At 35.6% G+C, this 12,864-nt stretch overlaps 1 protein-coding gene across 4 annotated transcripts in view; it reads left to right on the top strand.

The window, feature by feature from the left end:
* The window catches only part of TPK1 (thiamin pyrophosphokinase 1), a 437,448-nt gene that overhangs the window by 151,247 nt on the left and 273,337 nt on the right, over positions 1-12,864 (top strand). For all 4 annotated transcript variants that reach the window (XM_016426210.2, XM_056799835.1, XM_007504513.3 and 1 more), the window contains exon 4: positions 4,739-4,808. In XM_016426210.2, coding sequence (XP_016281696.1) covers positions 4,739-4,808 — 70 coding nt within the window. The remainder of the gene's footprint in view (positions 1-4,738; positions 4,809-12,864) is intronic.

The raw sequence follows: 12,864 nt of genomic DNA, 5'->3' as shown, positions 1-12,864 counted from the left end.
ATAGATAATATTATGTCTTAAAAACTAATATATCTTGTTTTTGTTGTTTGGCATAACCGATGTAGATCCTAGGCTTGAGCTGGGGGAGGACACAACAAAAATGCTTGCTTTGTACCTACTTACTATGTCCTTAACCCTTCAGTGTCTTATAAATATTATTTCATTTGCTCTTATCACCTTTAATGTTAAAGAAATTGAGGCAAACCAGGTCCACATAACTATTAAATGTCCTAGGTTAGTTTTGAACTCCAGAGATCCAGATGCATGTTCCATTCACTGTGACATCTAGCTGCTTCTAGACCATTTCCTCTCTACTAATAGGCAAAAAGTATCCAGGAATTCCCCTGACCCCTTTGGAGAGGTATAACTATCAGTAGTTGACTGTGGGTCAAGGATAGGAAGCCAGTTTTCAAATAAAGAGACTTATTAGCAAGCTAAGGAATCTCCTCTCATCACTAGCAAATTCATATTCCTGGAAGATTTGGTTTCCATAACCTTTTTCATGCTGGCTTCTAGGACACAGCCAATCAGAACCACTTTGCTACAATTTAAGCTGGGAAAGTAAAACATTTTACATGCAAGGGAGGGGCAAACAACCCAGGGGGATCAGTCAAGGGAGCAAGCTCAGTATTTGGAATGCAAGGCATAGAATTTATTATCAGAATTAGAAAATATTCCTTGTTGAAGGGCAGGAGACCAAATTCTTTTTCAGGCAAAACTGCAGGGTCTCTTATCCAAGAACAGCAAAGCAGTTGTCACAGCAGGGAATGAGATTGTCCACTTTGCCTTGTCCTTGCAAGAGGGATGGAAACATTTCAATATTAGGCCACCTAGGGTTGGGGAATTTCCATAGTATTCATCTATACAAATGTAGCAAAACGTGCATGTGTTTTTATTTTGGGGTTTTGATTTGATATGTGCATTCTCATAATTTATATATGCATATATAGTTAGGATTATTTTTTTTTAAACAGAGGTAGCAGAAGAATTGTGGTTCCTATTTTTTTTTCCACACAGAAACTTGAGCCTTCGGTAATCATTAGTGGTCAACAGAATTTTTAAGTTTTTCACTTACTTTACTTTGGTTTTCATATAAAATGTCCTCATTCCATTCACTCTTCAACTTCCATCATTTCATATTAATTTCTCCAGTTTTTGAAGAATGTAATTTATCTTTTTTTATGGCTCAGTAATATACCATAAGAAAGTTGTTTAGCCATTCTCCAGCTGATGGGCAATCCTGTGTTTTCTTATCCATTGCTGCAATAAAGAATACATATATAGCATTTTCAATGTTTGTGAGTCAAAGGGATCAGATAAGGAGGATGACAACTGTATGGGGTAAAAAGGACCATTTCTTTTCAAGAAATAGAATAGTCTAGGTTTTTTATAGTTAGATGTGGAGAAGCCAGTAGGAGTGGATCAGAGATGTGTGAGAGAAAGAAGCTGATTGCTAAGAGTCAAGTCCAGAAGGAAGTTTTATCAAGCCTGAGAGATCTCACTTCGATCAGATATGCCAAGGAGATAGATATGCAAAGGAAGGAAGAGGGAATAATGTGTGATCCTGAGAAAGTTAAAAAAGTAGAAGACAGTTGAAAAAACTCCTTTTGGATGTTTTTTAAATCCAGTAAAGTAAAAAGCTTGTTGCCACCTGTCAATGCTGGGTTTAAGTGTATAGCTGGGCTTTTGCTTAAGAAGAGAAGAAAAGGTTTAAAACAATTCCAGAGAAGAATACTAAAGGAAGTCAATAAGAATCATAGATTCAGAGCTGAAGCTACCTTAGAAATCATATTCTTTGTCCAAGAAATAAAAGAAGTCCAACCCACTCTTAGAGTGTTATGTCTAACCCTCTCAAAGGAATCTCATTTTATAAATGAGGTTTGCTAAAGTTAAGTGAATTGCCTGGCAAGTAATAGAGCCTGGATTCAAACCCAGTTCCACTGACTTCTTGTCCATGTTGTGGATTGTTGCAGCATCAGCTATTGTACTTATTGCACAGGAGACATTTCTTGGTGTAGTAGCTGCCTTCAAAGTCAAGAGGACCTGGTTACAAACTCCACCTGCAGTCTAGCCTAGTAGTGTGTTACACAATGTTTCAGTGCTCTCTGTAACTCACTAAAAACTTTAGTTGTAGAGAAGGTGGTGACTTGCCTTGGGAGAGGGAATTTACTCAGCTGTAAGTTCCCTGCCCCACTGAAATCATAGACCCAATCGCTGTCTACACCCCTAATGATTGCACAGCCAGGAATATCCTCTGCCTTTTTCCTCCCGAAGATAAATACCAGGCTGTTTAGAAGAGAAAGTGAGAAGTCAAAGGAATCCTCACTGCAAGTTTTGGTTTCTGAGGCTCAGCATCTCTAACATCAATAGGAAAGTTTTCTTAAAGCCTGCTTAAACACCATTTATTCCCTTGTTTAGCCATCCATTTAACCTTATTTCCTTCCCAATGTGTATTCTCCAAACTAGTCAAAGTAGCTTTATCCTTGCTCCAAGAACACATGCTGAGCCTTGCATGGTTCATGTCATTCCCTTCTCCCGTCATGCCCTCATGCTTTCTCCCATCTTTCTAAATCCCAAGCCATCAAGTCCTGGCTCGGGCTCTGTCTTCTTCCCCAGAGCCAATTGCTTTCTCTCCTTTCTGATATCTTGTAGCACTTGTAATCTGTAGCACACACAATTTAACATGTAATTAATTATATACTGTTTTGTATTGTCCCCTAATTGTTTCTTAGCTCAACTAGATTATAAATTATGTAATTAGTTTGCTAAAGAGAGGTCAACTCTTTGGGTATTTTAGACTTAGACTAATGGGATACCTGTACTTGGGCAGAAGGCGGGGGGATGGCAGGGGAGAGCAGACACCATAGTCCAGAGCCTGGTCTTCGGTTAATAAATTCAGAAATCTTTTGCAATTCACTTTCACTTAGGAATGATCACCTTCTGAAATACGGATACATGTTAGCCAGACTAACAAATTTTGCTTCACAGCTCAGGATGCTGCTTGGTTAATTTACTTTGATGATTAAATCCAGTGACTGGAATAAACATATCTACTGCTCAGGGTTAGACTTCTCCACCTCCCACTCCCATCCCCCCTTCCTCTTGCCATCTTCAACTACCAGGGAAATTGAATTGGTTATCAGTAGGTTATTTAAAAGAGCTGAATAGAGAAAGTTAGGTAGCACAAGTGGGTTAGAATGAGTTCAAATTTGGCCTCAGAAACTCCCTAACTCTCTGGGCAAGCTACTTAAACCCCTTTTAGTGCTAGCTTCCTCATCTACTTATTGTAAGGACAGAATGAAATAAGAGCTCCAAAACACTTTGTAAATATTAAACTTCTCTATAAGTATTATTATTATTATCATCATTAACACTAATAAATGGTATGGGAAGGTATTTTACACAGATGGTAATAAGAGCCTGATGAACTCGCCTTGTTTCATTAGAGCATTCATAGATTTTGTGGTGGGAATGCTTTTCTCTGCCAGACATGGTGGAACACTTATGGATAGTACTGAATAAGCAGAGAAATTCATCATTTTCCATGATTTCCTTTTTCAGTCTTCATCATTTACTGAAAACATGCAAAAGAAAAACATTGCTTCCTTAGGAATTCATTCATCACTCATTCCCATAATTCATTCAAAACATGTGTGTGTGTGTGAAAGATGAAAATTAAATAATACATTCCTTCCAAGAGTTTGCATTATACTCTTATGGAGGATGAAGGAATAACTTTTATACAGATAAGTAAATAGTTAAAGAACTATAATGAATAGAGTTACCGGAGTGGCTTCTAGAGTAATCAAGATAGACCTCTTCTAGGATGTGGTCATTAAATTGACCCTTGAGGGCAGCAAGGGAGACATGAGTGCCTTCCAGGCATGAACAAACAACCTCTGTCAATGGAAAGAGAGATTCTGTGTAGTATGTAGGAGACAGCAAATAAGTGGGGTTTGAGTTATGTAACCTGATTTCAGTCTATGTTTTTGAATGGTGATTTTCCAAAAGGATTTCAGTTAGGATGCTTTAGGCGCCTTGATGAGATTTGAGATATACCAAAATTTCTTCAAATACATTTACAAATTGTCTGTTGAAGTTGGTTATTTTCTGAGATAACTCCTAGAGTTTGATAATTTCTTCCATTTCTGAGAATTGTTTTTAGCTTAATATTAGAGAATGTTATTTTCTATTCCTGTCCCCCATTGGGTATTAAACATACATGTTATGAACTTTTCAAATAGAAGGGAATTTTTCAATCATATGCAAATTTTGCAAACCTTGGGCTTCTATCAGAATTGTAAACAATGATTGCTTTTGATTGATCACTTGGTTGGGTCAAATTTGACTTGGAGATGAGAGAGAGAGAATATTTTCATGCATGTAATTTTTAATGTTCTAATGTTGAAATTGGACTGATAGGGACATGAGATAGTATAGTGGATAGGACACCAGGCTTGGAATCAGGAGGACCCGAGTTCAAATTCAGCCTCATTTGTATTTATCTAGCTTAGCTCTGTGACACTGGACAAGTTAATTAACCCGGTTTGCCTTATTTTTCTCATTTGTAAAAAAAAACTGGAAGAGGAAATAGCAAACTTATCCATTATCTTCACCAATTTTGCTTTGCAAACCACAAAAGATGACATCAAGAATCAGACACAGAAATTCAGATACAACTGAAAATGGCTAAACAAATATAAAATGTTGCAATAATATATGTTTTCTTTATTTTAAGCTCTTCTAAAAGCATGTGCCGATGGAGGTTCTAACCGCTTGTATGATATCACTGAAGGCCAGCGGGAGAGGTATGTCAGCTTAAACAATATTCACATTTTCATGTATCTGGATCAGTATTCTGGACTTTTCAGTATCTCTAACATCTTTCTTTGCTACAATGAGGAAATAAACTCCCTGATAAATGTCATTGATAGAGTACTCCTAAGGATTGTGAAGAGGTCATTTTTAATCTATTATGCTCTTGTATTTATCAGCTACAAGTATTATAAAGAGGCCAGTTATTTTCTTTTATTGCATAAACCTCACTTAATACAAGTATTATCGTGTATTAATAATTTTAAAAATTATGCCCTAACTCCCATGAATTTCTGTATTGGGTTGAAAGTTGGATGAGATGACCTCCAAAGTCTGTTGCAATTCCAGGTTTCTATAATTCTTTAATAGAAGTCCAGATGGAAGATTGAGATGCTGTTAATGCAGTTAAAATGAATTAAAAATGAACACATGTAAATGAAATACATATTTTGCTATTTGAAGATATGACATTTTTATACTACTGCTGAGGAAAGCCCAGTATAATTTACTTTGACTTAATTACTTCTGAGTTATGCACTCATATATCTTTTAGGGGATAAATAGTTCATCCCTTAATGATTTGCTATATACACTCTCTGTTTTCCTCAATCCTTGCATGGTGCACTATTTTTAGTTGAAAGAATTATGGGTGGTGGGAAAGATAGGAATTGCTTTTAAATACAACTCATTGCTAACATATTTGTGGTCTAACCCTTGACATACACATATTCATTTATATTCTAGTTCTAAGCCAACTTACTACTAAATGCAATTCCATTTCTACCATATTTGCTTTTGGAGAAATATTGCCACCTTCCAGAAGATAAAGCAGTTTAATGAAGATTGAATCTCTATATCTGTGGGGAAAAGAGTATGAATATATAGATCTATGAGTGTTGGAGTGTGGATATTAGGATGCTTTGAAATGGCCATGTTGCACTTGAATTTAATAGCTATTTTTACCTAAATTTTCAGAAATTTAGCAGTAATTAAAGCATTTGTCTTATGTAGATTTGGTATTACTTCCCAATAATTGTGTGGATTTGTCAGTTAAAAAAATTAAAATGCAATTCATAGACTGAAAATAAAGTCATAAATCAGAATGCATGTGTTTTGATTTGGCTTTTGAGTAAAGGGTTCAACGTGTTTTAAAATAACAGGATCTTGAAATATAAAATATACACTTAAAATATACATAAATAAGAGTTTTTGATCCCTGAGAGAGAGTCCAAGGACACCTCCCATCCCTTCAAAAAAAAAAAACAACAAAACCTGGGAGTTTTAAGAATCCAGTCAAAATGTATTTAAATGCAATTTATTTTTAACTTAGCACCCCCCCGCATCTATATATTTATCTATGTATTCATTAGAGAATATTAGTTATAGAACAGAAAATGACCAGTAATTCCCAGTATGCAAAATCGAAGAAGGAAACAATTAAACTCACATCCTTAGATGCAATATGTGTAAATGAATCCAAGTATGGATAAGAAATCAAGTTAACATGAGATCTTAATGAAGTGAGATGAATTCAACCTCAAGATTTCATTGAAACAATGTGTGATGGGACTTCCTCTCTTTAGCAAGGATATTTTAAAAATGAATTTAAATAAATAAAACACACATGGAGTGTTTAAGTAAATATAGGAAGCAGACACTAACATCCAAGTAGAAAGTTCAGGGATAAGCAATAGAAGGAAAACAAAAGATACTTTCTTCGAAGTATGCTACATAACAACTGGAAAGGAAGAAGGATTAAAATGAATAAGAAGTTTAAGAATAGAATATAGATATGATATAATAATGAAAGCAGACTTAAATCACCACCTCCTCCCTCCCTCTCTCTCTCTCTCTCTCTCTCTCTCTCTCTCTCTCTCTCTCTCTCTCTCTCTCTCTCTCTCTCTCAGCTAATGCATTCTAATTTTACCTTAATGATAATTTCATTCTTCAAAAGATGAAAGAAGTAGTTAGAAGACACTACTAGATTGGAACTGACTCTAATCAATATGTAGGAACTCATTACTGGAATAGAAATGATTGGAACCTTATTCAGATGTGACTACTCTATGTTGGAGTCAGTGTTAGAGGACAAAAAAGTCAAGCATAATCTGACATGTAATGTAAATTTTGCAACAGTATATTTCAAAGGGTGAAGAGAGAATGATAGGGGATGTAAAGGGAAAAGAGATGGAAACTTATCAAGAATAAAGTTCTTCAAGAAATAAAAGACATCCTCAGTAAATGCTAATGACTAAACAGATTGTTGTACATTAATATAATGGAAGATTCCTTGTGATGTAAGAAATGATAAACATCATGTGTGTGGACAATCATAGGGAGACATTAAAACTGATGCAAAGCAAAGTAAGCAAAAATAGGCAAAACAATATATAAATGGAAAGAATCACTCTCCCAACAAATAACTGAAACTCAAAGAAGCAACTTAGATTGAACCGAGAAATGAGAAGATGCCTCTGACCCACTTCAATTCCCTCCAACCATGACATCCCCTCTTTTGTCTCTGTGTCCTTTAACAAGCTCTTATTTCCTGTGCTGGGATTGCTCTTCTTCCTCTCTTCTCTCAGCCTCTTAAAATCCCCAGTTTCCTTCCAGGCTTATTTCAGGAAAGGTGCCACTAGAGAAGGCCTTTCTCTATTCCTCCATGTACTTTTATCCCTTAAGGGGTAATGACTTCTTATTTATATTTTATGTATTTTCTCTTTTGTATTTAATTATACACACACATTTTAAATTTCTACCAGTTATGATCATCAAAAGAATTGGTTATTGTGACTTGTTTGTTCTTAATTCCAAGCACCTGGTGCAGAATCTTGCAAATAGTAGGTTCTTGATGGAATTGCTTACTGCATGGTAAGCTATACTGAATCTCTTGATTTTTCTGTTTCATCTCCTCTCTTGAGAATTTTTCTGCCTGCATTTCATCTAAGACCTAATGCTGGGTCTTCTAAATTAGTTAGGGCATAGAAACACAGGTGCATATCATTATGAAAAATGTTTACTCATTTATTGGAAGGACTGTTGGGGCCAGTTAGCTCATTTGGTTGGAAGGTGGTGACAACCAAGCCAAAGTAGTGAATTCTATCCAGTTTGAGCCAGTTAGCTTCACACAGGGAGAACATCTTTCCCTGGCTACAAACTCTTCAGCTGGGAAGCAAACTGTACTACTGAAAGTAGGTAGGTGAATTGTATCAACATTATGTAATTCAATTTAATTGGAAGCTATAATTAAATTTTCCTTGATATATCTCATTTAATTTAAAAATTAAGTAAGTACTATTTTAAAGGGTTGGTCCAGACTATGAAGACAGGGCAGGAGCAAAGGGGGTTAAGGGGTCGTGAGGAAAAATAAGTTTTGAAAATCTTCATCTGAAATGTTTCTCTTGGCATCATCTTACAAAGTAACTGAATAAATCAAAATGAAATCTACTAGTGTCAAGGTCTCGGAATGTAGAGGCTCTATGGTTTCACCCGGTTGGTATGGCACCTGAAATCTGCTCATCATAATTTTTGGATGGTTCATTACTCTCTTACAAATGAATTAAATTATTTACCTTTGGATATAATGACAAGTACTTACTACTGTTTCAGACCCAATTTCCCCTCAAAAATCAGAGATTTTGCATAGGTGAAAGATGCAGTTGAGCACAAGGGAAAGGAGTTGGGCCAGAGGTTCAGAAAATTCATTTTCCACAATTGAAAGGAGATTTCCAACTGTTTGTCATATTTTATTTTAAGATGCAGGTGCACACAAAACTTAGGATATTTGAAAAACATTCCTGTTCAAACACTGATATACATTGTGCCACATTCTGATTTACTGTATAATCTGTAGCAGCTAAAATATTTTTAATGTTAACTCTCAGTATTTTCTTAAGGTCTCTATGTATACATCCTCATCTCCTTTTATTTTAAAGTGCACTTAATTTTGGGTGGGATTTTGTGGCATGTTCCAGGTGTCTTTTAGAATTAAACAGTATCTTCTACTATTGCTTTGACTTTCTTCATGAATCAAGATGCTCCTAATAGATGAATTTCTGCCTATAGAAAAAAGTCCAAGTAACAAGCCCCAACATTCGGTTAGGTCCATTTATTGCTTATTCTACTCTGAAATCAAATGCAACACTTGTTAGAGGTCTTTTTTGAGTAGAAGAAACACTATGTTTTGTAACCCTTAACATCAAAAGTTAAGGGATTAGTTAAAGTACAATTTAGCCATCTGCCATCTCTCAGCTCACAAATAAATGTTCTTTCCTTTTTTTAAACAAATTTTGTTGTAAGAAAATACTTGTTCCTTCCAAGGTCTTACCTAAAATATAAGTATTAAATATAAATTTACAAGTACATATATATATATATACATATAGTTTAAAATATATAAAGAATAAGCCCCAGAACTGTGTCATCCTTAGGCTAATTAGGAGAGAATCCCGAGTATGGATTTTCCATACATATTTAAGCACAGTCCACCTGTGCTCTAAGATCACTGACTGTATGCCAGGCTTGAACTGCCAAACAAGACCAATCGTGATTTCAGAAAGCTGGTCCATGTACTCAGCCATATGTTGCTGGGCCAGTCACTGCTTCTCCAAACCAGATTGCAGGAGAATTTGCTGGAACATGATGCTAGAAAGGAGGCCTTTTCTCAGGTTGAGCGAGAACAATTAATTCCACCCCAAATTTTACCCTGCTGTTAAAAATGCCCTCCATTGCCCTACACAGACTGAGGAACATGAGGATCCTCTCAGAACCCATCTATCAGGGCTATGTCCTTCAGGGATTCTCACTTGAATGTGTCATGCCTTTCTTCCTTTATTGTTGTGCATACTAATGCTTATCACATAATCAACCATTTTTATAAAGCATTTGCTGCTCAGTTTTAAGCAATAAAGAGATACTGATCACTTTTCTAATGCCTGAAATGATCCCTTGACAGTACAGTGTAAATATTTGCTTTAGAGAATAAAATAATATGCTATCTAGAGAAGCTAAAGGATTTAAACAAAACTCTTACTGTGTTAAGCACTTGGGATAGAAAGGGAGACAGAAAACAGCCCCTACAACTCTGATCTCAGATTCTTCCTAGCTGTGTGATCCTGGGCAAGTCACTTAACCCCAGTTGCCTAGCCTTTACCGCACTTCTGCCTTGGAACTAATTCCTAGTTCTGACTCCAAGCTAGAAGGTTTAAAAAGGGGAAGAAAAAAAAAAAGACAGACCCTATAGTCATGAACCTCCTACTCTGAATGGGAGAGACAATTAGCAAAGAAATAATTATGAAAATCCTATAGAGAGGATAGAAAAGAAAATAATTATTAAAAAAGGGAAAAATAGAAAGGGAAGGCATTAGAATTAAGAAGGAATTGGAAAAGATTCCTATATCAGGTGACTTTTTTAATTGAAGAAAGCCAGAGCCAGAGATATGTAGGGGGAACATTCCAGGTTTGGGGGCTAACTGAAGAAACTGCCCAGAGCCTAGAGAATGAGCATTTTGTTTAGAGAAGATAGTTCATTCAGGTGCATTAGAAAATTATTAGAAATATTTTTGTGCCTTAAAACAAATAATACCAGTATATAATATGTAGCTTGACTTTGGGACCCTCACTCAGTTCAGATGATCACATCAGTTCAGATGATACGTGAGGTATCTGAAGGAAGAAAGAACTGGATTAAAGAAAGGCAATGACAATGATGCCTTTGTTTGCTTTCAGTTCAGTTTTGACTTTTTGTGCTTGGTTAAATGGATTAAAACTTTTGTTATTTATTTTTAACTGAATTTATACTCTCAGAATGGACAAATGGCTTAAAAAGGATGCCTGAACTTAATCAGCCGTTCAAATTAGGCTCTGAAATTGTTAAAACATGGCATTAAACCAAGATTTTTAAAAATGAAGCATATTCAATAACATTGTTTTTCTAAATATTACTTGTAAATACAGGTATTTTAGGAAGTGCAAGAAAGTTTTTGTGCTGTTAATTAGCACAATTAATAAAATATTTTATATGCTATATTTTTTAAAGCTTTCTATTTTATCTCTATACATAATATTTAGTATACTAATACATGAATGTTACATAAGTGAGTATATATGAGCTCAAAATTTTTTTTCACTCCTACGATGCCATCACGAAAATTGGGAGACGATTAGGCCAGATTAGCTCTAGTAAAGCCCCTTCCAGCTCTCATATTCTCATTCTTCCTTTCAACTCATTTCCCTTTCACCTGGACACAAATCTCATTCCAGCCTTACATTAAGGACAATGATTATCCTTTCTTTGAGAGAGGCAGGCTAGTTATTATTTGTCAATCTCATTTTTTTCAAAGGGATATAGATCCTATGTGGCAAAACTTGGGCTGGAACCCATCTAACTACAGGTTTCTAGTACTTGTATGCTTCATATTCTCTAAAACCTTCCAGTGTAAGCCTGTGCTGTATTATTACATTTATAGAGTCATCAATGTCATCTGTTTAAGTGAAATCTTTAAAATGTTAATATGTTAAATTCACAAATATAATTCATCAGATTTTATGGTTGAATTTAAACATAAAATTAAGTTTTATGAAGATATAGGATTAACACACGTATTTGATCTGGTTTAAAGACATGGAGAGGAATTTTAAATGTAGCATATTTGAAAAAATTGACTAGACTAATTTGTTCCCTAATATTAGAGTTAGGATAGATAATTTAGATTGTGTATTATTGTATTGTCCAATTTCAGTCAATCATCCCTCATATGTTATTTCTTTTTTTTTAAATAAAACATTATTTTATTTGGCCGTTTCCATACATTATTCACTGGAAACAAAGATCATTTTCTTTTCCTCCCCCCCCCCCCCCACCTTTCCCTCTCCCATAGCCGACGCACGATTCCACTAGTTATCACATGTGTTCTTGACTCGAACCCATTTCCCTGTTGTTGGAATTTGCATTATAGTGTTCATTTAGAGTCTCTCCTCAGTCTTATCCCCTTCAACCCTGTAGTCAAGCAGTTGCTTTTCAGCGGTGTTTTTACTCCCACAGTTTATCCTCTGCTTGTGGGTAGTATTTTTTTTTTTAGCTCCCAGCAGATTGTTCAGGGATTGCATTGATACTAATGGAGAAGTCCATCACCTTCGATTGTACCACAATGTATCAGTCTCTGTGTACAATGTTTTCCTGGTTCTGCTCCTCTCGCTCTGCATTACTTCCTGGAGGTTGTTCCAGTCTCCATGGAACTTCTCCACTTTATTATTCCTTTTAGCACAATAGTATTCCATCACCAACATATACCACAATTTGTTCAGCCATTCCCCAATTGAAGGGCATCCCCTCATTTTCCAATTTTTGGCCACCACAAAGAGCGCAGCTATGAATATTTTTGTACAAGTCTTTTTGTCCATTATCTCTTTCGGGTACAAGCCCAGCAGTGCTATGGCTGGATCAAAGGGCAGACAGTCTTTTATCGCCCTTTGGACATAGTTCCAAATTGCCCTCCAGAATGGTTGGATCAATTCACAACTCCACCAGCAATGAATTAATGTCCCCACTTTGCCACATCCCCTCCAGCATTCATTACTTTCCATAGCTGTCATGTTAGCCAATCTGCTAGGTGTTAGGTGATACCTCAGAGTTGTTTTGATTTGCATCTCTCTGATTATAAGAGATGTAGAGCACTTTTTCATGTGCTTATTAATAGTTTTGATTTCTTTGGCTGAGAACTGCCTGTTCATGTCCCTTGCCCATTTGTCAATTGGAGAATGGCTTGATTTTTTGTACAATTGATTTAGTTCTTTATAAATTTGAGTAATTAAACCTTTGTCAGAAGTTTTTATGAAGATTGTTTCCCAATTTGTTGCTACCCTTCTGATTTTGGTTACATTGGTTTTGTTTGTACAAAAACTTTTTAATTTGATGTAATCCAGGTTATTTATTTTGCATTTTGTAACTCTTTATAATTCTTGCTTGGTCTTGAAGTCTTTCCCTTCCCAAAGGTCTGACATGTATACTATTCTGTGTTCGCCTAATTTTCTTATAGTTTCCTTCTTTAT

The sequence above is a fragment of the Monodelphis domestica genome, chromosome 5 (genome assembly GCF_027887165.1).
Source record: "Monodelphis domestica isolate mMonDom1 chromosome 5, mMonDom1.pri, whole genome shotgun sequence".
NCBI lineage: Eukaryota > Metazoa > Chordata > Mammalia > Didelphimorphia > Didelphidae > Monodelphis > Monodelphis domestica.
Note: the sequence above shows the minus strand (reverse complement) of the source record. Positions and strands in the feature narration are given on the sequence as shown.